This window comes from Larus michahellis, chromosome 3 (assembly GCF_964199755.1).
Source record: "Larus michahellis chromosome 3, bLarMic1.1, whole genome shotgun sequence".
Classification (NCBI taxonomy): domain Eukaryota; kingdom Metazoa; phylum Chordata; class Aves; order Charadriiformes; family Laridae; genus Larus; species Larus michahellis.
The window spans coordinates 103,890,622-103,917,299 of NC_133898.1; the positions used below are offsets into that span (position 1 = coordinate 103,890,622).

Sequence of the window (26,678 nt, forward strand, 5' to 3'; positions counted from 1 at the left end):
ACAAAATCTGTAGTAGAATCAGATAATTTAACATACAGATTCTGTTAAGTTGCATTAGCTACTCCAAGACATGAAGGAACATTTGTTCAAATTTGTTCAAATACCATACTTCAAGCAAATAAGAATGAAGCACTGTATTTATAATTACACATCCTCAATCTCTCTTCTGCTCAGAAAAGCTATGACAATACATAAAAGAAATGCTCTTGCTCAATTCAAAATTTTAGCATTAACCTTATGTAAAGTTCTGTGTCTGAATATAAACAACTCACTTAAGAATTTATGTTTCCTTCTCAAAAACCACTTTAAAATATTTTTTACTCTGGCATTTTACTAATATAAGACAATATAATATACTGAGCAAAATCATTCAAGCATATAACTGGTAACACTACTACTTCAAGGATACTCTCATTTCTACAGATAAAAGTAGTTCCCTGTTTGGCCTGTGGACTTCCAAATAGTAATTCAGAATATTCATATACCTATGAAATACCTTGGCCTGCTAAAATATGTCTAAAATGAAATATAAAAATAAGTATACTTTTCTTCATATAAAACACTTTAACATTTTTTGAAATATATAAATAATTGAAAATCTATAACATAATATGCACATACGTAATAAATGTGTATAACAATATACACAACCCTTGAGAATAAAATCTTAAATTGCACCTAATTCTAGAAGAGTGAAGAAGAAACTTCTCTATCAAGATGCTGGTCATAATCAAGTCAATGTATCAAGAAGAGTAATATTCAGCTCTCCTTCCAAATGAGTTTTAAGACATCCAAAGCTCTGAGCAAACATTGACTAATTAATCCTTATTGTGCATTTGACAAAGTGACTTTACTCTATTTTAAAAGGTTGAAAAAAGGGGGGCAGGAGGGGGAGAAAAGAAAGCAAAACCACACAGCACTGTGTTTGCCAGCATAGCCACAGGCAGGATGCAGCACGTAGGTATACTTCTATCTAGTCAACCCTTTTGCCCAACCGAGAAAAGAATTAGGTGGTTCAATAGTAAATGAATGCTATTTTTGCCACCAACAGAGTTGGGCTTACCAACTCTTCATTAGAAAGCAGAGTAAGTCTGTATGAGGATCTGCTCTAGGTGTGTGCAGGTACTCAGGAAGGGCCGGGGGAACAGGTTACCTCCCCTGAGCAGGGCAAACAGCAGCTGCTGGCCGAGTCCTGCTGCTGCTCCTGCAGCAGTGTATGTACTCCTGAAAAACAGCAAACATAAAACATAAAGATGTACCCAACCTCTGAGTGAACCTATTAAACTGAAGAGGGAGCCTGTGATCCTATAGCCACCTATTCTTCCACCCAGCTCTGGAACCTTTCATCCTTTTTTGCAAAAGATGAACGAAAGCATATTTCATTTGCTTAACAAAGGATACTTGAGCAAGCGGTTAAATTAGATTCAATTAGTTTTTTGTAAGGGAAAAGCAAATCTTGAATGCTTCAGGATGTATTGCTTAGTTTGCCAGAAAATTAACACCCCTCTTTAACAGTTCTGTATAGGAAAATCTTGAGCGGTACTTTTCACATCACTTGCCTTAATTCCCACAGAAATTACTTTTACTACCTAACTCATTATTTTATGCTGAGAAGCAGCTCTTGCAGTAAATAGAAACAACAGCTACATAATAACACAGCATGGCCTTGGGACAGGTTGGATATTTTCTCTTTGCTTTCCTGTAATCCTGTTTGGATCTCAGAGTTTTCGCAGTGGCAGATGGCAAAGAACACAGCTACGTGGTGCAAGTTGGCACGCGCGCAGTTGCACGCTTCACTAAGAGCTCTCTCATCCTTGTGATTCAGCATTTCTTATCATTGATCAAGGAAACGGGATTTTAGCAGGGCCAATATCCAACAGGCTCCGTGGTCATCCTCAGTGGGAAGAAACCATGAATTGTGACACTTGATTTCAGAAAACACATCCTGCAGAAGAGCCATCTCTGTACCTGGGGGATGAACTCAATGATCAGACTCGCTCGTTCCCAATACTGTAACTCTAGGATGTGCCCAAAGAAAAATCCCCCTCAGGAGCAATCCCTTTTGCCAGCAAAAGCACCAAGGTATAATTAGACATGTTTGAAATGTGCAGAAATGAGAAGGCAGAGGTAGAGAACTGTCGCCTCTGATTTATTCTAACCCCCAAAACTGAAGTGGTAGGATTTTCACAGTTCCTTGAACAAAATAAAACAAATTATGCGCAGCACACATCATGCATGTAGGTGTTTGCAGGGTCATTCTAGCTGCTTGTAAATTGCTTGGCTTTAAACTATTCCAGCCTGTAAAACTACTATTACAGTATATTGTAACTGCAATCTCCCATAAGGTCATTATGGCAAAACACTGTAAAAGGTGAAAACTCAAATGAATTGATTTGAAAAAACGCTTTTTTGGTGATGGCCCTGTAAGAACCTTCAAGGTTTTTACTGAAGCCTGGTATGAACTTGCTCGACAATAAAGATGCTGCACGAGTGGGTGCGTTTACCTTGTATTCTGCCTGACAGCTTCCATTGAGACAAAGGCAACTCAGGAATACAAAGGCAAAAAAATTATTCTATTACCATGGAAAAACTGGATATGCACATACATCCCACCATAGTCTGTGCTAACTGTCAATGGAAACTTGGTGCCAAAGTTACCATAGAACAGCAATGTTAAAGCAACACCATTATACTATTGGGAATCTACATCTACTGGGTCCCCTACTGTTGGTAATACTTGAGAGCAGGAATTCTCTGCAACTTTTTAACAGTATGGCCCACATCTCAACTAGCTCAGCTATTTTCCTCTATTTAGCTCTCTGAGCTTTCCAAAATCTGCAAGGCATTTGTAATTTGTGTGCTGGATGGACGGGCCATGGCTTTAGTGAGGGAGAACGGGATCAAGAAATATGTCTCGTTTAAGCAATGAACTGGTTCATGCTGAAGGCAAGAAGCTGAGGCAAAGACAACCCTTTAACAACATTTCTGTGAAAATTTGTCATTTTCATGTTGGAATGTGCAAATCTTGGGATTAGCAGCAGTGTGAATTTTTGTTTTAAAAGACTGCAAGTCAACTGTCTGAGCTTTAACTTGATCCCCGAAGATATAAAGTTTTTTGAGGACTTCTCTTTCCTCTGGGCATGGCTGCAGGATGCACGTGATGCCCGGTTTTAAGGGCACTGCTGATGACAAGTGGGTAGTTTTGAGTTTTTATGCATCAGTATTTGCTGTAATGAACCAAGGTGTCCAATGTATGGTACTGACTGTACTAATGATGATCCTGGGCATCCCAGAACAGGTGACACTGAGGCTTTCTTAGACGACTTCTCCCTATAAGAAGCTAAGCTCTTAGCACTGATTAGTGGGACTAAAACAATAGAGTCCAAAGCCAGAATCAAAGAGGTTGCGGGACAATTGACTGGGTATAGATAAGTGTACATTAACAAGGAACTTGTATTTCGCTTTTATGTGGTATATTCACATGAGTATCAGACTAATGCAGATTAACTCGCCTTATAACTGTTAGTTGACACACATACCATATTAAACAGCCTTCACGAGAAGACAGGCAAGTTGTACATCAAGGTGTAAGTAAGGTATATATAAAAAGGTATAAAAAAAAAAGCTATAAATTTGCAACTGCTATTGCCTAATACCAGGCTACTCTGTTCCAGATAGGAATTTAAGGAAATGCTATTTTCAATAAATCCTGATCACATAAATGCACACAAGATCTTTGGATATGGAATGAGGATGTACATCACATGGACCGCTTGGCAGGTATATGTTCTTCTTTGAAGAAAAGCTTTCATCAAACACAGCAGGGAAGGATGGGTTATGTGTGCCAAATAATTATCACTTCAATACAACTGAATACACTCTCAAAAGAGAACAATAACAAACGGCATACCCAACCCATTCCAGCCACCGCAGAATAAGTAACATGTCATCACTGAGAAGTTACTTTCCTTATATCACTTGTCATATTTGCAGATTAGTATCTAGAAATAGAACTAGGTCGTCCCTAAATTTTGTTACCAATTCTGATATTCAGCATGCATATTAGGATGGAAAATAATTTGCTGACAGGTCTTCCAAGCCCTGCATGCTCAAGTTTAAACTTCCGCAAAACTTTCATGTTTCAGTTTAACTACTTTTAAATACTCATGTAAGCTTTTATGCATCTGTTCCTTACAGCACTGTGAGATTTATTTATTTAAAGTCTAACAACTAAGCAAAACGACTGCAGTAATTTTGTCTAGCTTCTTGGCTGACCACCAGATTAATTCCAACTCTGCAGAATTCAAAGTAGTAATGGTTTAACACCTTTTTTTAAACAGACATTGGTTAGTTTCCTGTCTAAAATTGTTGAGCCTGTATAGATAACAGCTTCAAATTCAAAATTTATCGCACAAACTTGTGTATGTTCTGAAATAATTGGTCCACTTTTTCATCCATTTCCTAGGCAGTCGCTCGTATCATTACTGTTGATACTGCTTAGTTGGCATACCTGTTTCCAAGCAACTTTTTTTTTTATTTTTTTAAACTGCTTCTCCATCTGCCAACGACAAAAAGTTTCAACTTATTCTAGATTCTCAACCTGTAGCATGATTTCCATGCCTTAAGATACAGATCAGAGACATCAGCTAAAATTGAGCTGGAAAATTCTAACATGTTGTGCAGCAGTCGTTACAGACCAATTCACATCAAGTACAAAAAACTTCTTCCCCTCCGATTTCAGGTTTTCCAAACCACATGAGGCAAGGACTCTTTTGCCGTGGAGATGGCTCCATCTACCACAAGGAAATAAGAAAAATTTTGATCGGTCGAATTCCTTGTATACGACCCACATGAGTGTAGACTATGTGGCTGATGAACTAGCTTGGGCTACCCCAGACCACTCATGCAAAAATATGACAAAGTAGGTTTTTATTTGCAGTAGTCTAAGCTTGTCTTAACATAACTTACCCAAATATACAATTTATGTACACTATTTCTCCACACATTTACATGGACCGAGACTTTGAACCGGGAAAAGTACAAAATAAACCATAGCAGGCTGTCTTCTGTTTTAAGACACTGCATCAAATTATCAGCAAAACACATCTAAAAGCCATCTCCTATAACAACATGATTTTTCTTAGGCACACGCTTGGTCACCTCTGAAAGATTTCAATAGCGACTTCAAGACATTGCAATATTTCTTTAGGTATCTAAGTTAGCAATACTTTTTTTTTAGTCTGTTAATGTTTCACATATATTGTATTGAAAAAAAATCAGATACAGAAGATGCATTTCAAAACATATGGTTAAAGAAGAGAAATTTCAATTCAGATCTGATTGTTTGGAGCAAACAATGAAGGAGTTGCTTTCAAACAAACTGAAGCTTCTGAACAAGCAACTGGCACAAGGAAGACTGTTCTTTCGAAGAGTGCCACTAAAACAAACTTTCCATGGGTATAACAGCTTGTGGAGGTCATAAAGGCAAACACTACTTTGAAAACTACTTTAAACAACAATTAAGAGCATGTAAAATTGTGACTTCATTTTAATGCTCACCAGTAAGAGAAGGAAAAAAACCCCTAAGTTATTTTTATTCTACTTGATTCATTTCTACTTTTGGTAAACTGAAATGTCTTCGTGATTACAGAATTATACAGCAGTCTTTGTTTAAAGATTGTTTTTACAAAACATGGTATTATTCCCTTAGCACAATATCCTATCTTCTTGGTATAATATCACCTATACAGAGCATTTTTCTTTGATAAAAAGATAGATATATCTGAAAGAAATAAATCCTTTCCATATTACACTGCACCGAATTCCTAATTCTTTATGGGATTACAATGCCTAAGTCATTTCACGTAGTACTCCACTAATTATATTAGTCATTTTCACTAATATTGTTAATATTTCTAAAAATTAAAACTTAGTGAAAGATGAAAATGCTATGCATCTGTGAATATTGCTGCTCTGATATCCCAAAGAATCATTAATTCTCCTAAATATTTGCTTAACCTACTGCAAAATTTTCGGTGAGTAACACTACCAAAAAAAGAAAAGTCTGAGAGAAAGAATAGCCGTTTTAAGGCAAAAATCAGTTTGTGGGCCACAATTTCACCCATATCAGAATTCCACTAACTAATACCCAATGTTATTGAAAATATTGAAAGCTTCATGACGGAAGTTCAGAGTGTTACCGAACACAGAGGTGTAAATTCCTTGATATTTGAAATGAAGCAACTATACAAAGAAATAATCATGTTTATAACTCTTGATCAGAATTTATAAGGAAATTGGAAATTATTGCAAGAAAATAAATATTTTAGATGTAATTAACACTAAGCAGGTGATGAGAACTTCTGCTGTTTTAAATACAAAAAAATATTAAATCTTATTTTAAACAAGAATTAAAGAGCTGCATTAAAACGGCAATATTTGACAGCACCATGAGTGATACCATGCTTTTCTTAAGTATCTACAAAAATACGTTGGCACTTTCCTCCAAGTAACAAATGAACACTCAACAAACCTGACTACTGTAAACATGCTTTATTTTCAACAGATTTCTGCAGACCATTCTCTACAGTTTTAAGGAACTCTTAAAAAAAGTCTTTCTAATATCAGAGAACAATCTTGAATCCTTTACTAAATATCCGTTCCATAACAAACTCATTTAGAAAGTTTAATATGAGATTAAAAAAAAATAATTATCCAATAATCAATTTCTAAACCAAGGAATCTCACTCAGTTAGGAAAAGACCCCACACCACACTTCTGGTACTCCGTGAACTACAAGCACACCAAGGCCTTTCAGATTTTTCTGCTCTGTTTTTCAATCAGTGTTCCTCACATTTCAAAATTCAGAGAAGTTAACTGATATAACTTGGAAGTGTATCTTTCAGCAGAAGGTAAGCAGTAAATTAACAGGGTTATTCATTTCATCAGAAGTGGCAGAGAATAAGAGTCCCCAAAACATTCAATGTCAAAGAAGGACACAGAAAACACTATCACTGAAAGAGATCTAAGAGTGTTAACAGACTGCAAAGGAGACAGAAATTTGGCACGTGGCACAATAAAAAACTAGTAAGGAAGTTAAACAGAAGTAGAATAGGAACTAACTGTGTGCATTCATAGGAATAAGATTTAGGTCCAGACATCTAAATCCAGATGTCTCCCAATATTGTCAGTGGAGGTCAATGCAATCAGAGGAGCCTGGGGAGCAATTCAATTTACCCTAATGTAGGCACCTAGAGGCTCATTAAATAAATCATTCTCTAGACACTATTGACTGTATAGGCTAGATCTCTATTGATCATAATGGCAGCTTAGGATCCCAGTTGAAAAAATACGTGTACCAAGGAGAAAAAAATTCAGTAAGTCTGTATGAGAATTGGGAGAAATCCATATTTTTTTATATATATATATATATATACATATATATATATATATATATATACACACACACACACACCCCTGCAGCACATATTACAGGTTTTCAGATAAGGTGGATGAGGACTGGCCAGGTACCCCTGCAAAGTCCAAAACCTAAACTCCTACTGCTTTTCCAAGCTCTATCAATACTCTAAACAAGAGTGCTCTCATACGATGCTCTATAGTTTTGTTTGAGCACAGTGAACATGTAATGGATTTGCAGCCTCACGTAGCTCACGATCGATTATACTGTAGCATGTACTGTAACCTAGATCAGCATGTACGATAAAAAAAATAAACATTAGGGAAGAAATGGAAAAGAAAACTGATGCCAGCATGGAGACACGTCACTTTGTGAAGAATCCTGAAATGTATCTAACTGGACTCTGGTTATAAGACAAATCAGCAATAAAATGCAGGACTGGGATGCACACCGACAGAGGGTTTATTCTCACTAGCCCATCACAGCATCTTAAAGCCGTGAATGAGAAGACAGAGGCACTCTCCAGACTAGATCATCCAACAGGCCAAAGTGGCAGCCAAATGGACTTCAGAAGAGTTAGAGAGGAGAGCCTGTCGGCTCCAGCTTGTACTCTAGATATTTGTGACATCTTTTGCTTCATGGAAAATAGTCCCACGTGGATATTAGACAGAAAATTGTTATCATTTAACTCAATGGTCTAGCATGGCAGGCTCCTTCATTCTAGTAATAATAATTTTCCTTACAAGGAAGGAGAAAGAGCATACCAGAAAGCAAAGCTATCCAAGCAGCTATACTACAAATTGGAAATTTAGCAGAGTACGACAACTCCCAGGTCACCGGGATAGCAGAAGAGAAACTCACAAATGAGAGAAGGTCTGAGGAAAAATCGTCTCAGGCGTTTCAGGCAATCAAAATCAGCAGGTCCTGCCTCATTTTGAACAGGACTCTTGGCATTAAAACAACAGACATGCGTTCAGCCACAGCACCAGAAATGAGTCCAGAGGAACTGTGCAATTGACCTGTTCTTGAAGAGTGCCGCTGCTGGCACAGGCTGCAACTCACCCATGCTAGGGTGTTCCCAGTTTCAAAGACCTCTACAGGATAGTGGAATTAATCCAAGAAAGTCTGGTTCATTATCCAGTATTCCAACTCTACTTAGTACATCTTCCAGAAAAAGATCTGAGCAAGTTCACCGCAACAGTTGCAAGTTCTCTGTCTACCCATTGTTTCCAAAGAGCAACCATCTCCTGACACAGTGGAAGATGTCCTGTGCTCACCGAATTGTTCATATTTTACAATCTGGTTGAACTATGCAGCATTCCCTAAGCATGCAATCTTTGAAGCAAGAACTGTAAGGTTTTGCACACCTTTTGGACTACTTAAACCACAGAAGTATTCTTCCCTTTTAAAAGCATGTATCTTGCATAGAGAGTTCACCTGAGTAAGCTCCCCACCTTGAGTGATTAGATATCATTGAATTACTTCATTAATTTATTACTGCATCCCCTCACAAGCATCCCTGCGGTGTAGCAACATTATTAGGAATCCTTTATAGATTGTTATTCCTCAATCTATACACTGATCAGAATGACATCGGAAGCCAAGTTCAGCATTAGATGACAAAAGGCACACGAGAAGCAAGGCAAGCTAAAAAAACCAAAGGCAGGCCTTCTTCATTGATCATGAGATGAGACCAAGTGGTAAACTGCTGTTACCATCAGGTTATAACAGTTGACCAGCAAAGCAGTCCCCATTCATTAGAAATTTATGACCGGCCCAATCTTATCTGTAATGAGAGACAGAAAAGTCCAAGAGACTCCATTTTACCCTAAGCCTCAGATTTGGAGAAGCAGCAGCATCTCCCAAAGAGATCCAGTGACTTGGGCTGGAGAATATCCCTTCAACCAAGCCAAGTGACAACGCTACCAAAATGTGACAAATCTATGGCAAAAATCTTGCCTTTTACTGAGATATGGTCATAACAGAAGGATATTAAGTGCACCATCACATATGTCTGAAGATACCAGCAAATCCACAGTATAAGTGCAGATTTAAAAAAAAAAAATTTCTAGATAAATTGATCATTGGAAAAAAATCAAATAATTCTTAAAATAAAACTACAAGGAGCCTGAATATCCTCAGAGTGATAAGTATTCTTTATGTCCGCTGATTGATAAGTATTCCTTACGTCTGCTCTTGAAATACGTAGACTTAACTGTTTTGATACAGTCATAGAAGAATAACAAAAACAAGGGATTAAAACACAAAGCCATACATGGAGATTTGGTGTTCATCAACCCTTTTGAACAGAGTAAACTAGATATCAGAGATCTCCAAACACCACAGTTTGGCTTAAAAATGATGGCATTCTCTCTGCAAAAACTCTGCTGTAAGAACAGGTATTTTCCTTATTAACAGCATTATAAAAGACAAAATCACATTTCAAGATGATGATCAAAGGAAAGAGAAGTGCAGAAAAACAGATATTAGCCCTTGCTGTCATAATAAGGAGAACTGCTTATATATAAAGATCCTTTTATATTGTACCTTATGCACAGACTGCCCTGTAATCAAGACGTATTTGAACTGTAGACTGCAAGTATGACACTAGTCTATGCGCAATCAACGACAGGAGAAAGCTTTTTTGAAAACACTAAAAGAGTAAACACTAAACCTAGAAGACTATTTTCCCATCTTTATTTTTTTATTATTATTTTTGTTTTGTTTTACTTTGTTAATTCATCATTGATTAAAAGATGACTTGACTGCGGGGAAAACACAAACAGAAAAATAAAGCAGCTCTACTGCCAGACTGGCCTGAACTGTCTCAGGTGAGTAACATACACCCCAGGTTTTTTGCGCCTGCTGTAAGGTTCTAAAAAGAGGGAAATAACTCTGGTAACAAAACACAAGAAAGAGTCTAACTACTGTAACTCATCTCAAAAAAACCAATCTTTCTTTTCTTGCCAGTTTCACTGGCATTGCCCAGTTCTCATGCCCCAAACCCAACTCCATTAAAGAGATAAATTAGAAAAAGAAACAAAAATTGGAATGTAAACAACACAACTTGCCATAAAGACCACTAGCTTCTGCCACCCCTCAAGGTGGGGGGCGGGAGGTATTTGATGGACATATTGCGTTTTGTTTTTCTCCTTGTGTGAATGGACTTAAGAGACACAAGGAACAGGAAAAGCTCAGAGCACACCACATTATGCAAAATTCAGTTTCACAGCTAAATAGCACTGTATGTTTCAATATAAAAGCACAACTTAACCTTCTTTCAATAAGTAGTAACCTCTATAATGTTGAAATAGTTAAGCCCCATCATAGTAATTTAACTTTCCTAAATCAATATATTAAATTTCTGAAACATAAATTGTACATAGCACAAATAATGTATAAAAGAGCTGTCCTGTCTTTATTCATGAGATTCAATAGATTTCAAAGACATGCAGCAGAATGTTAAATCAATTCCGAAAGTAAAAACATATTTTTCTTTACATCGTGCCTTTGTGGTATATCAGCAGCACGAACATTTGATACAACATGCTGCTTTTCTGGATGACTGAATATGAAATATAGCCACAATTTGCTGTCTGAATATAGACAGATGGAATATGACAGCTATATGATGTTACAACAATTACATGAACATTATCAAAAGAGAAGGCACAGTATACAGGATTCTGGGTTTTGTTTTGGAACTCAGTTTATACGATTAGAGGAAATCTGAACATTTAATAAAATAATTTTAAATTATTCTTTCAAACAATTATATCAAAATTACTAAACTATTCTATCAAAACTTTCCTGTTCAAAAACCACAGGAACACAACTGGAAGAGACCTGCTGTGTCATTGTTTGTCCTGGAAGCTAATAAAAAGATACAGATGAATAGACTTGTATCACAAAAACTGTTAAACTCTGCCTCAGAAGGGGTTACCCTTATTGGGGTAAATAGCCAAAGAGCTTAAATACGTTACTGGTGGTGTCTTTTTCAGAAAATGGCTATAAAGAGAGAGCTGTATGGTTAGAAGGTATTCGACAGAGTCTGCTAAAGACCGTATTTAGTGACTCTCAGATACTTCACAATTGCTGAACTTAGAAATCTGGCAAACAGATAGACAAATCCATCTATAACTTTTCTTAAAATGTCACAGACTTACTTGCTGCTGCTGTGATGGCTAATAAAACAAAAACCTCTTCTGACAAGTACACAGACTTTCTACAGAGATAGTAAAGTGCAAGTCTGACAAGTGGTTCAAGACTACAATAAGAATCTTAGAAAATCAAAGGTCTGGCTTTAACAGCCCTTTTTTTTTTTTTTTCACACAATTCTAAAAAGATACTACAGCGTGGAAAGAAAACGTGTCTTGCTGAGAATAAAACACATCGTAAGAGACCAGATTCGGACCTAAATTATTTTAGTACTGGAAAGATATTTATTGCTTTCATTCTTGTCAGTACAAGAACCTTATCACTAACCTGCTCCTACACTATATTACTAAATACAGATTTCAGTGCCTAATATGTAATAACTACGAAAACTGATCTTATTTCTTTTTATGGTAGCTAGTACAGTTAAAAACCTAAAATTAAGCCAGCACTGTAATTAAAGTCCTGGAAGAGAGATTCTGTAGCTAGAGCTCTTCTCTGTCTCTAAGACATGCCGCAGGCTGAAAGCCCATCCAAAATTTTCCAGTATAATCTAAGTCAGATGATGAAAACTGAAAATCAAAAGTAAGGACAGATACATTATTAACAGGTTAAAAAAAAAAGGGTGAACAAATTAAAGTACTTTAAAGTGAATAATTATAGGAAAATGCCACCGTAACTTTGGCTTCACAACAAAGACTTGAAAATTCCAGTTTTAAAAGAACATAATTGAGAAATCTGGTAGCAACTGAAAAAAGGATTGTGTTTGGAGTGAAAGAGCACACATTTTTACCACAGCACTTATTACTGTGATTCCTAAAATATTTATGTGCCCACACAATAACGTCCAAGTACATCATAGTCTAAAATTATTTTATGTTTTCTAGTACATCATCATCAGTTGTGGTCTATTAGAATAACACACATGAAACAAAAATATGGTGAAAAATAGTGTTTTTAGACCAACTCCATTTAATTTAAGAAATACTGCTTTAAGATTTTGAATCTTATTACATAAAAAATAGCACTTTTTTTGATTTTACACATTTTTTTAAGAAATTAAGTTTCTGTAACAATAATACTGTCTTCTGAAAAACAGAAGTTAAAATATAAAATGAAAAATAGTGAAACAGATGCTTGTCAATATTCAATAAGCTTAGATAACTGTAAGATGCACTGATGTATGCTGATTAGTGATTTAAAGCCTGAGAAAAGAAAGTTTCAGAGAGAAATACACAGAAACATGACTGAGTTTAATATGCATCTACCTCAGCTACGAGGCATAATTAAAACTACATCACTCTCTTAAATCTACATAATTATGTCCCAAAGACACTTTCTCAATTGTATCCTTGACTTCACTGATAAACCTGTAAGGAGCTCGTGTTTAAAAGGTCAGGCAATATTGTTTTAAAGTAAAGTACATCCCTACAAGTAAAAGGGTATAAAAGTAAGGTTTTCGTTTGGTTTTATTCCTTCTAGTGCTCAGAACTCCAGATATGGCAGGCAAAACAAAATTCTAACACACACTGAAAGAAAACAGTACCAAGTGAAGTTGCAGCTTATTCCCCCGCCAAAGGTATGGGGAATTGATGCAGCATCTACCACTGGGGGGGGAAAAGTGATCGCGGCTAATTTTGGAAATGCCAATAACTCCATTAATTGATACTAAAAAGCATCATTAATTTGGGGTGAGGGTTTGTGTGTGTGATCTTTTTACCAGTGAATTTACCTGTAAATTTCAATACCATTTAACTAGTTGAATTCAATACCACAACATTATGCACCACTTACCATCTGTTACTATTCTTACTCCAATTTTTAACACTTATGAATATAGTTAAATCACGTGCAGGCTATATATAAATCTATACACACTATATATATAGATATTCATTTATTTTTATTTATATAAAGTTGTAAGTTAATATTACCTTTTCAGTGATGATTACTGTCACGGTTCTGTTTTACCTCAAACCGGGACAATTACATACATTGCATATGGGCAGAAACGGTGAAAGAGTGATTAGTTTCATCTTATTTTGCTAAATAAGTGGTAGGACATCTCTACCATGTATCACAAAGAATATCTAATCTTATATTCACATCTGATTTCTCATCATCTGACTTCTTATATGCCAACTGGAGCTATGATGTGCTTCATTAACTTGCTTAATTTGGAAAAAAAAAAGTAAAATGGACTATGAGAGAGCGAGCCACAGAACACATATCTGTACTCTTCATTTAACAAAGAGGTCAGAGCAGCAACACCTACAAATTTGCGCACATTTATATGAGCATTGTGAACAATGTAGATGTTGCTGCAAGTTTGCAGCAAACTCAGGATTTCCTGTTTGTCAGGAAAGTAGAAATAATGTCAACTGCTTTGCAAAACTTGTATTATTAATTATATCATACAGTAATGTCCATAAATACAACATGGCATGTTATTTTCATCACAGCAATTCCATACTACTATTTTAACTAAGCCGTAATAAAAACCATCATCTGATGCAAACAACTTAAAACTATTTTGATTTGACCTCACGATGCTTAATTAAACAGGAAGCAAACAGCTATCTCTAGCTCCAACTAGATGAGCTAATTTTCTGCAGTCTTTCCAGAATGATTGTGTCCACAACACTAAACAAAAGTAACATGAACACCACTGACAGTGACATCCCTCTAGCCATGGGCCAGGGTTGTATATTTATAAGCATTGCTGATATTCTTTATATTTGATAGAGTCAGTGAGGAATCTTATCCCAGCTCCTTCCAATGACTTATCAGAATTTAACAGGACCCCGCACAAGTTATTCACATTTGATCATACTTCTTGGAATACAATCAAATGCAACTCCTGTGAGCGTGCTTTCTCAGTCCTCTCACTTCCAGAATCCATTACAGATCTCTTTCCTACTCCTTTGGTCAACAGGTATACAAAAATTGAAGAGAATAAACCATGTGTCAGTAACATGCCAAGTGTACTCATCTGGGTGTTTCAAAATTCTGAAGTGCTCCACAAGAGAAGAGAACAGAATGCTAGCAAGCGTAAAGGAATATGCACAGGACACGAAGGACACAAAGGACAAACTCCCATCTATAAAACACAACTTTAAATAAAAATGATAATATATGATAGTAAGAATCTTGCATGGACTTAACATACTTACTGTGATACGCTTGTTACCAAAAATAACCCAATTTTATCAGCAATTGAAGCTTGCTTCCATTCAGCTAAGGAAGGATACTATGATTCCTTGGACTAAATTCCATGGCCAGACCACATTTTGCAAGAAATTCCTACTTTTCAAGCTCAGCTCTAACTGTTCTTATGGAACCAAATGGGGAATAATAATAGCTGTTCACAACATAAGCCCTCGGGGTTCTCCATTATTTGGGTCCAGCTCCTCACTCCTTCTTATTAGCAAATTGCCATAGCCAAAGGAAAGAAAACAAAATCCTTTTCCAGCTACAACCAGCAAGAAAGTTGAACTAATTCATCTTAACTCAGTTGCAACAACGATAATCCATGCATTTATGGTTTCAAGTCATGCTTTTAATTCTCATGCCTAGTTGTGTAAATTTTAACTATAGAACAAATTCATTCAAAAACCCTCTTCTGCATATTGTTTATTAAAATATAAAGCAAACTCCAGACCATCCTCTTCAGCCAAGATCTCGCAGCGATCTCTCTTCACATGAACATCACCTTCAACAACAGTTATGTCCCATTTGAACAATGCACCTGTTAACCTCTTGCCTTCAATTTACATGCAAAAAAAAAAAACCCTAAGGAAGCTATATGAAAGGAGTAGATCTCCTGATGATTGATTCACTGCCATAAAGCTGATTTCTGGAAACTAACACGACTATGGAGTTCAGATCACTGTGGCAAAGGCTGTTCAGCTCCTAACAACTGGCATCTTGGTTGAGTCACTTCAAAGTTTTGCACAAATACTCTGATTTCATAGACCCAGCTGTTCAGAGGAATGGCGCAAAGGACTATACTATACTAAAAAAAAAAAACCACACACAAAAACAACCACCCACCACACCCCAAACCAAAACCACATAAAAGAACTCAGGAATAGCGAAATCTGAAAGTCTTTTTCTTCAGCCTTTAGGGTTGAAATTCAGATTAAATATTAATTTTTACTTCAAGCCTATATGCCTAGGATGCACTTGGACCACCTACTGTCTTGAAACTCCCATAACAATTGCACATAACTGGTTTTTTCTTCAAACTTGCATTTAAAGAAAGGTTTAACGTAAATCCAATAGTAAGTTTGGGAATCAGAGTCATGTAAATGAAAATGCATTTTCATATTTCTTCTGACAATTAAATCACTTTTAGCTTGCTATTAAAGCAACTTCAAGAGCTAACTTTGTAGAATACAAAGAAGATTTGGAAACATATCATAGAAGTATTTTGACTTTCTTTATGCTCAGTTACACTAGGTAAGCATAGCCATTCAACATATAATAACGTTATGAATAGAATGTGATTTTGCCAATACAGAATAAAAATTATTCACTCAAAATCTTTAAAATTCACTTGTTCTATCTCACTACAATCAGAACATGAAATGATAATTTCCAAATAATTAAAGAGAAATACAGATAGTAAGTGGTTCCACTGAAGCTAATTTTTACAATCACTGGTGGAAGGAAAAAAAATTCTATTTCATTTTATGATGTTTAACACAAAAGTACAATTTAATCAAGGACTTGACTGTCTAGTCCCCTGATAACCAATGAAAGCAAGGGCAATACACTTTACTCCATTAATGCTTTGTTACCATGACATACTCTTCCACTTCCACAGATTTCAGGGGGATAAGATTTTACAGGTAATATATGCTGCACTTTTATTACATTTTTTTTATATCCTAGAAGAGAGCAAACATTTTCTTAAAGTTCTATAGTAGCCTTTATACATCTCAGGAGAATCCAAGCCTAGCCATCTATTTGCATTACAGTACTACTGATGTACAATTAAAACAAGATCAGATTTTAATCTGTATAGAAGAATTTCAATTATATTTATATCTTTATCTCTTAGATGTTAAGTATTGTGGCTTGCTGTTCAACATGTCACTCTAGGCTGCAGATATGGAAAGTTTAAATAATTCAAGAATAAAAGTAGAATGACATTCAATTAGAGAATTATATTTAAAAATGTGACAGAATAAAGATCATTTTCTGATTTATGAATCAAACTATGTTTCCAAAACAGTAGGGATTATTACCGAGTATATATAAGGGGGCAAGTAAAAAAAGAATGTAGCTGCAACTCAACCCCCAGATCTCAAACAAATGAGAAAGTAAAATATCAAAACCAAATGTAACAAACTGAGCAATAAAGAAAATATTCCTGGGGATTTAAGGAGGTGTTAAAGAACTACCACATCATCCATGCATTATAAATTGAACTGGGGATAGTTGTGCATGCTTAAAAGCAGATTATCAAGTGCCTATTTCTATCTTCATTTAAATACACTGGAGTTTTTTTATAATAGAATTGTATAGACCTACAACGCATTATAGCATAAGGACTTCTAATTTACCTCTATCCTTTTTATTTGTTTATTCATTATGCTCTTGTCTCCCTCTAGTGGCTGGCCCTCACAAAAATTTACTTCTACCTGTATTCAGACCCAGATGGAGAATCACAGGAAAATTCAGGCTGGAAAGGACCTCAGGAGGTCTCTAGTCCAAGCTCCCCCTCACAGAATTTCTCTTTGGCCCTGGAAGAAACAGTCACCACCAGCTGTTTGCAATCAAGGTAAAGCATCACTCCTGGATCCAGATTCAAGGACCTCCTAAGATCATCTAGAAAACAGGTGGAAGAGCCAGGAAAATCAAATCACTGGAACTATCTCATTGGGATGTATCTTCATCGAAAATTTCATCGCTTCATATAACAGAGTAGGAGATGTATTCCTTTGAATATTGATGCAGATGGCAAGTTGTCTGTCCTCAGTTTCATACATGATCATCATGTGTGGAAGAAACATCTAGATTATATTAATCAACTGAAGCTCAAAAGCTTTACTGTGAAAGGTTTTCTTCTTTACCAATCACAGACTCTGAGCAAGGTTAAGTCTGAGTAAACTTCCCTCTCCCTTCTCTCAGGAAAATGTCTCTCATGAGGACCTTCACTAGTGGAAAGGGATGAAGAGACATACCTCGGACAGGAGACTTTGACAACTAGAAAACGACCTGCTCGTTGCCACTTGTGACCAACTTCTACAGAAAACAAAAACCCATATGAGACTGCAGTAAAATAATCTGTAAAATTAAGTCAGGAAGAACAAGAGGCTTCACTAGCCTGAATGCCACCACATCGCCCAGGAAAGTCCTAGAGCGCAGGGCTAAAGACCATGTCTCATTCTCAGTAAGTCACAAGGACAAGAAAGCTGTTCTGACATTGGGATAATCTTGTAAATATAGTAATACTTAAGTTTTGGAGGTTTATTGAACAAGCAAATAAATAAAAACCCAAACTATTGCACAATTTTCAGATGTATTTCAGTGGCATATGCAACAATAATAAAAATCAGTGCAATATCAAACAGCATTATCAACGGAATTACTATTCAACACAGAAGCTTGCAACTAGCAACTGTTTCTTCTGTAAAAAGTGGTAAATAATCAGAGTACTAGAAGAGAGCATTTCGTACCACTGTGCACCAAATACTGCTAAGGAAAAGAATATATATCACAAGCATATATGTAGCAAAGGAAAGCAAAATGTGACAGGTTGCCTTAAAGTCATCCATCTGCACCAAAACCTTGATTCCAGGCTATTAGCTAAAGAAGTAACTGAATAATGCCTTAAAGAAACTGATCCAGCTTTCATCTTTCTTTTGTTCTCAACACTGCATTATCTTTCAAGTCTCCGATTTCACATTCACAGATTAACCACACAAATAGATCTGAAAACAGTAACAGCCAAGTAACATTCTCCACTAAAAGAGGATTTGCTTTGTAACTATCAGAGGATTTTTACAACTGAACTGTAATTATTTAATTGATCTCGACTCATTTTATTACTTCCTTTTTTCAAGTATTTTAAAAGCATACTGGAGTTACTCCCCTCTTTTTGGAGCCGGGGGGGGATGTGTGTGTGTATTCCATAAGAACAGGATGTGCAAGTATCTATGGGAATTAATATCTGTTTAGAGTAAGATTGCATTTTATAGAAAAAACAAACCAGCTTTAAAATAACACTGAGGTTATGAAGCCAACTGGCATAACTATTCAGTCAGAAGTAACACATCTACCACCATTTGACAGTTGATCCTATCATCTGAACAACAATAATTTACCATTAGGCGCTCTTAGCCTACCAATTTGCAGAGTAATTTTAATTACCGTGCCTAAAGAAAAAAATGTTTGATTTTGCACTCTGCATTTTTCTCTGTTGTAAACATGCCAGCACTTGATCATTCCCCTCTCCCAACAGAGCATCTCTACCGGTTTCAGTGCTTTCTTGCTAGGCACTACTAAATTATTTTTTTTTCCACGGAATTCATGGTTTCACACTTCATTTACAATATACTTTACAGATTCCTCTCTGAAGGTAAAATATTGTGTCTTACAAACTCTTCTACTGTATTTTTATCCGTGAGCCCTGGGGTATATCCACATCAGTGATTCAGAGCACAGGAGGAGTTCTTTTTGCTGCAAATTTTCCTCGTGCCTATGCTTAGCTTGGTGGTAGGCACTCCAGTACACCGCTGCTCTGTTACAGGTAACTTCCTTCCTGCTGAACACCGAAGTTGTGTGCCAAGAATTCTTAGGATTGAGAATGGGCATAAATGTTACAGCCATTAAAGACGAATGTTAACATGCAATTTTGAAACCATTATGTGGTGGCTTAACCCTGGCTGGACGCCAGGTGCCCACCAGAGCCGCTCTATCACTCCCCTCCTCAGCTGGATGGGAGAGAGAAAAAGCTTGTCAGTTGAGATAAGGGCAGGGAGAGACCACTCACCAATTACCACTACGGGCAAAACAGACTCAACTTGGGGAAATTAGTTTAATTTATTACCGATCAAATCAGAATAGGGTAATGAGAAATAAAAACAAATCTTAAAACACCCTCCCACCACCTATCCCTTCTTTTCGGGCTTCAACATTACTCCCAAATTCTCTATCTCCTCCCCCCAGCAGAGCAGGGGGACTGGGAATGGGGGTTGCAGTCAGTTAATCACACATTGCCTCAGCTGCTCCTTCCTCCTCAGGGGGAGGACTCCTCACACTCTTCCCCTGCTCCAGCATGGAGCCCCTCCCATGGGAAACAGTCCTCCACGAACTTCTCCAACATGAGTCATTCCCGTGGACAGGCTGGATCAATGGGCCAAGGCCAACTGTATGAGGTTTAATAAGGCCACGTGCTGGGTCCTGCATTTTGGTCACAACAACGCCATGCATCGCTACAGGCTTGGGGCAGTGTGGCTGGAAAGCTGCCTGGCGGAAAAAGACCTTGGGGTTCTAATTGACAAGCAGCTGAACATGAGCCAGCAGTGTGCCCAGGTGGCCAAGAAAGCCAATGGCATCCTGGCTTGTATTAGAAATAGTGTGACCAGCAGAAGTAAGGAGGTGATTGTCCCCCCGTACTCAACACTGGTGAGGCCACACCTTGAGTATTGTGTCCAGTTCTGGCCACCTCAATATGAGACAGATATCGAGGTGCTGGAGTGAGTGCAGAGGAGGGCAACGAAGCTGGTGACGGGCCTGGAGAATAAATCTGATGAGGAGCAATTGAAGGAGCTGGGACTCTTTAGTTTGAGGAAGAGGAGGCTGGGAGGAGACCTCATTGCTCTCTACGACTACTTGAAAGGACACTGTAGAGAGGTTGGTGCTGGTCTCTTCTCACAGGTAATTAGCGATAGAACAAGAGGGAATGGCTTCAAGCTGCAGCAGGGTAGGTTTAGGCTGGACATCAGAAAAAAATTCTTCACAGAAAGAGTTGTCAGACACTGGAAAAGGCTGCCCAGGGAGGTGGTGGAGTCACCATCCCTGAATGTGTTTAAGAGTCGTTTAGATGTGGTGTTGGGGGATACAGTGTAGGGGAGAACTTTGTAGAGTGGGGTTGATGGTTTGACTTGATGATCCCAAGGGTCTTTTCCAACCTAAATGATTCTATGATTCTTCACAAACTGCTCCAGCATGGGTCCTTTCAACAGGGTGAAGTTCTTCAGGAATATACTGCTCCAGCATAGGTCCACCACAGGGTCACAAGTCCTGCCAACAAATGCGCTCCAGCATAGGCTCCTCTCTCCAGAGGTCCTGCCAGGAGCCTGCTCCAGCACAGGCTTCCCACAGGGTCACAGCCTCCTTTTGGCATCCATCTGCTCTGGCGTGGGGTCCTCTACAAGCTGCAGGTGGATATCTGCTCCAACACCAACCTCCATGGGCTGCAGGGGGACAGCCTGCCTCACAATGGTCTTCACCACGGGCTGCAGGGGAATCTCTGCTCCGGCACCTGAAGCACCTCCTCCCCTCCTTCTTCACTAACTTCAGTGTCTGCAGGGTTGTTGCTCTCACATACTCTCACTCCTCTCTCCAGTTGTTGTTGCACAGCAGGTTTTTTCCCCTTAAATTTATGTTATCACAGAGGAGCTACCACCATTGCTGATGGGCTTGGCCTTGGCCAGCAGTGGGCCCATCTTGGAGCCAGTTGGCATTGCCTCTATCGGACATAGGGGAAGCTTCTAGCAGCTTCACAAAGAAGCCACCCCTGTACCCCCCCGCTACCAAAACCTGGCCGCACAAACCCAATACACATAACCATTTGCAGCAAATTGAACACTCCCTCTTTGCAATACACCAGTCAGTAACAAATAATTAATCTTAGTCTTTAGCAAGAACCATGCATGTATTTTCACAATGCTCCAGTTAAGACAAAACAGTATAATTACCCCTACTCTACAGGAAAGGAAGAATGGCACGAGTGTCAGAAAATAAAAATGTCAAAAGAAGAAAGTACCAATAAGAATTGTATCAATCTTCATTCTTTCAGGACATTAAACATTACACAACATTTTAGTGTAAAAAACCCACAGGCCACTGACTTCAGTTACAGGTGTGAAAAGTCAGCTTTTTTTTTTTACCCCAGGCTGAAGTTGGTTATCTAGAACTTGAGAATAATGACAATTACACAGAAATAGCAGCCTGCTTGTGAAAACTGCAGTACCTACAACTCCTTGCTTCATTCACAATATGCTTTCTAACTTTCAAAGCTAAACATAGGATCATAAAACTTCATTTATTTATAGGACCTATCAAAAGACATGCTATAATAGAAAGTCATAACCCTATGTTTGAAAACAGGATCCAAGGTGTACACGTCTTCATACATGTGCATACACTCAGGGTCAAAGCACAAGTAGGTGGAATCAGACCTATTCACACAATATTTTTTTAAAACAGAAATAATAAATATATATATTTACATTGTTATTGTTTCTGATAGCTTGTTTTTATTCTTTCAATTTCCTTTAAGCACAGGAAATTGCAACTGAAAAGTCTGTATTTTCCTCAATTCAACTAGTGATTAATTGGCATTCAACCACAAAATTCAAGTTATTACCTCTCTTCAAATCCTTTCTTGAAACTTTTGTAAGAGAATGCATTTTGTATTTCTTTTTTAACAAAATACATATCTCCTCTTAAATCATATCCCTCATTTAAGGAGACAGATTTACAGAGGTTTAGGTACTCACTCAAATCATATCATCAAATCCCTTTCCCCTTCCCAAAAAATCTGCAGACCAGTTGATCTGTCTTCCACAACTTGAGAGAGACATAAGTACCATAATTCATAGCACTACTTTTTGCCTCATACCTTGCTATAAACAGACATGCCTCAGAGAGCCTAAGCTAACCTAAGACTGTCTACCAAACACTCCAAAATACTTCATAATACTCTGGAAGCTGAGATCTCACAATATTAAATGCAAAGTATCACAGTCCAAACAAAACTGACATAAGGTCTGAAACTTCTGCTCTAACACATACCACAGGCCAGGCAGAGATGGATGAGAGAGGAACCCTGCTTGATTCTACCTAGGCTGTTTAAGGTAGGGAGCAGGTCACAAACCTTCAAAAATTAGCATAAGTTTTTCATGTTCTCAAAGAGACAGCACAGGTATGTTATACCTTCCTCACTCATGATACTCTCGAAAATATAAGCAAGGGTTAGCTCAATGACTAATATGTCAATAACACTGCTCATTGCACTGAACAGCATTTTCTTACTATTTCCTTTAAGATATTCTTCTGTCTTCGTTCACCTCCGGTTTCTTCTTTTATTCTTAGACTTTAAGTTTGGTAAAGCAAGCTCACCTCACACACAGCTGTGCAATTAATATTTTTTTCTGTACTGTTTGTGATCACTTACCTGCTTGGTGAATTAATGTAGTCATGTAGCACCTGTATTTCATAAAGGACATTTGGTCTCCTAGTGATTTAGTAGTAAAGTAAGACTTTTCTAGTCCTCATCTATCAAAAGCCTCTTTGTGGCTTGCCTTTTTTCCCCATGCTTCAAGAGAATGACCAACAAAATGAATAAAATCATAAGCAAAGAGAGAAAAAAACAACGCACCCTTAAAAGACATTACAGTGCCTTTTGCCCAATTATCTACTTTAACAAGCATCTATTCAAATATGTAGCACAGTGGACACATAAACCACATCCTCACATTCACATATTTAGATATTTTTCATTTGTTGAATTACCTTGTCTGCATCCACTTTTCCTCTGATAAATTCTTTCTTCCAAAATTCCAGTGCCTGTTCCAGAGTCAAGCCGATGCCTTTTAAGAACAGTCCATACTGCATACGGCCTCCGTGACGGAGATGATGGTTATCACGTAGGGCTTTGTGCAACTGACGCATGCAAAGAGGGTATGATTTCACAGAAAGCTGTCAAGAGAAAAATTTGTGTTCAAGGCATACTGACCATTTAATTTGTAGGATATATGCTTATTGTGATTATTAATTAGCTCCACTTGAAAACGCCAACGGCTGGAAGAAAAAGATATGCATGTGCAGAGTGCTTTGGGACTGACAATAACACAAGTGTGTCCGTAAGCCATCAAATCCAATAACCATCTCAAGAACAAAATCGAAAGGACAGAGTAATACAGGTGGTGGTATCAGACCATCTTCAGTTACGAAGTAACACAGGTTTAGTTGCTGTCAGGAAAAATATATCTACAGTTCCATTACAGTGTTTCTTGCCTCTTCCTTATTTTAGCTTCTGTAATGTCAAGGTGACCTTTGTTAAGAGTTTTTGGGGGTTGGGGGAAGGGATAGGTACTTTTTAAACACCTTTGAAAAACTACAAGCAGGAGTAAAATCCATTGCAACTCATCTGCAAGCTTTTTCCCTGAAGAATACTATTTCTTATAAACCAAGATCTCAGAGATAAAAAAATGTAATATTCGAGTTTACTTGGGCTTTGCATTTTTATTTTTAACAGCTGAGTCATGCCACAGAATTCACTACCAAAGGAACACTGTCATGGTTAAGATGGACACTGAAAACGTAAACAATTTCTAAAGTTTAGATAAAGGAGTTGTAATGTGGTTTTAATTGTCTCGGCACCCTTGATGTGGTTTTACAATCCATTTTATTTACTTCCTAGTTTTGAAAAACCCTTCTTAAGTCAAAAGTAAAAAAAAAAAAAGCATTGAAAAGACTAATATTGCCAGGCAATAATCATAAACTAAACATCACAACTTGCAAAATTATTAAACAAGAAAATTTTGTTAAACTCTGTTTATAATTACGTTAGGTATTTGTGAAAGTACACAAAATTATGCAGCAAATTAAGCAATTCATTATAACTCCAGTCTAAATCCTGATTAGATGCATTTTCAGTTATTTCTGCTCCATTTTAAACTTTATCACAATTTCATTCAAGTAGTTCTCAAGAGTTACAAAGCAAACAGGAATCAAAAAAAGATAAAGGCTCTATATGTTGTCTGTACATAGAGTACTTGAATTTAACAAGTTATGTATCAGCATACAATGTAACTCAATAAACACAGAGTACTTACAGCATCAATCTGTTCTAGAGAAATTTTTCCAGAATTCTTTTGCACGCTGTAATCTGGGCCAACATAAGAATGGCTGTGAACAAAGCAAACAGTACAGCACCATTTAAAAGTGTTCAAAAATATATTTTTTTAAAGTTTAGAAAATTCAGAAAGAAATTATTTTGCCAATTAAGGGCTGCAAATATTTTATACGAGGCAAACCCAAGACAACAGTATTTGACAGCTACCTAAGTTATGTACGAATTCAGATGACAGGACCGCACTACTGCTGAGGTTGAGAGGGACCTCTGAAGATCACGTAGTCCAGCCCCCTGCTCAAAACAGACTTAACTACAGCAGGCTGCTTAACATCTCATCCATCTGGGTTTTGAGCATCTCTAAGGACAGAGACTTCATGACCTTCCGAGCAACCCATTCCTGTGTTTGACCACCCTAGCAGTAAAAAAAGTGTTTTCTTATGTTTAAGTGGAACTTCCTGTGAATCAGTTTGTGCCCACTGCCTCCTGGTCTATCACTGAATACCACCGAGAAGAGTCTTGCTCTGTCTTTTTTACTCCCGCTTACAGACATCTATTTATACATGCTGATAAGATACACACACACCCTCTCCTGAAATTTATCTCCTCCAGGCTGAAAAATCTCAGCTGTCTCAGCCTCTCCTCATATGTACTGGGGAGACCAAGACTGGACGCAGACCTCCAGATGTGGCCTCACCAGTGCTGAGTAGTGCTTTCCTCAACCTGCTGGCAGCGCTCTTCCTAGCGCCACCCAAGAGGCTGTTAACTGTCTTTGTTTCATGGGTACACTGGTGGCTCATAGTCAGGTTGTTGTCCACCAGGATCCCAAGGTCCTCTCGTGCAACCCTGTTTCACACCCATTGAGCCCTCAGCCAATACTAGTACATGGGGTTTCTCCTCCCCAGATGCAGGGCTTGGTATTTCCTGTTGTTGAACTTCACAGGGTTTCTGTCAGCCCATTTCTCCGGCCTGTCCAAGTCCACCCAAAAGGCAGCACACCCATCTGGTGTAAACCGTTCCTTCCAGTTTTGTATCCCATGAAACTTGCTGAGTGCACACTCTGTTCCATCACCAGCAGCAGCTAAACAATATAGGAGCCATGATCCTGAGGTTCCTCCACTAGTGACTGCCCTCCAGCTGGTCTTAATGCCTCTGATCACAAACCTTTGAGCACAGCACTTCAGCCAGCTCTCAGTCCACCTCACTGTACCTTTACCTAGCCCATACTTCATCAGTTGTCAATGAGGACGTTACAAGAGACAGTGTCAAAAACCTTGCTAAAGACAAGATAAAAAACATCCACTGCTTTCCCCACACCATCCATTGATCCTTTTATGATAAAACGACCAGCTATGAGATTGGTCAAGAATAATTTCCCATTCACAAATCCATGCTGACCACTTTTGATCACCTTCTTGTCCTTCATATGTCTGGAACTGAGATGAGACTGACCAGTCTACAGTTCCACAGATCCTTCTCCTTACTCTTTGTGAAAGCAGAGTCCACTTTTGCTTTCTTCCAGTAATCAAGAACCCCTTGTACTTTGCTACTTATGCAGCATTTAAAAAACAAAAACCGAATAAACTGATGTATCGCTATGAACATCTACTGCGAGGGAAAAGTGAAAACTCAAAAACGACTTAAGTGTACCAAATAAAGAGCTGGAAGGCTTTTACTGCAGTACTGACAAACAAACACATGTTAACTCCTGACAGTAGCTGTCTAACCAAAGTAGCACAAGACTTTGCACATGCTCCCTTATCTTTCATTCATACTGCAATGAAGGAACAAAGCTACTTCTGATACCTGAGCTAAATTCAGGTAGTCCTATACTATAGCAGAGACAGTTATGTAGACGTTGTCACCAAAGTAATTTCAAATAAAACACAAGCATCTAATACCCAGCTTTTACTTTTAAATATATAGGCTTCTTGAATGAGGATATATGCAGGGCTGCAGAATAGGCCAAGAGAAATGCTTACAGCAGAACCCAACTGAACTCAAGAGTGGACA

At 37.8% G+C, this 26,678-nt stretch overlaps 1 protein-coding gene across 8 annotated transcripts in view; it reads right to left on the minus strand.

Annotated features, from left to right (window-relative positions):
• PRIM2 (DNA primase subunit 2) overlaps nucleotides 1–26,678 on the minus strand; it is a 132,024-nt gene that overhangs the window by 22,218 nt on the left and 83,128 nt on the right. For all 8 annotated transcript variants that reach the window (XM_074581526.1, XM_074581533.1, XM_074581534.1 and 5 more), the window contains 2 exons: nucleotides 24,649–24,721; nucleotides 23,324–23,509 (listed from right to left, as the gene is read on the minus strand). In XM_074581526.1, coding sequence (XP_074437627.1) covers nucleotides 23,324–23,509; nucleotides 24,649–24,721 — 259 coding nt within the window. The remainder of the gene's footprint in view (nucleotides 1–23,323; nucleotides 23,510–24,648; nucleotides 24,722–26,678) is intronic.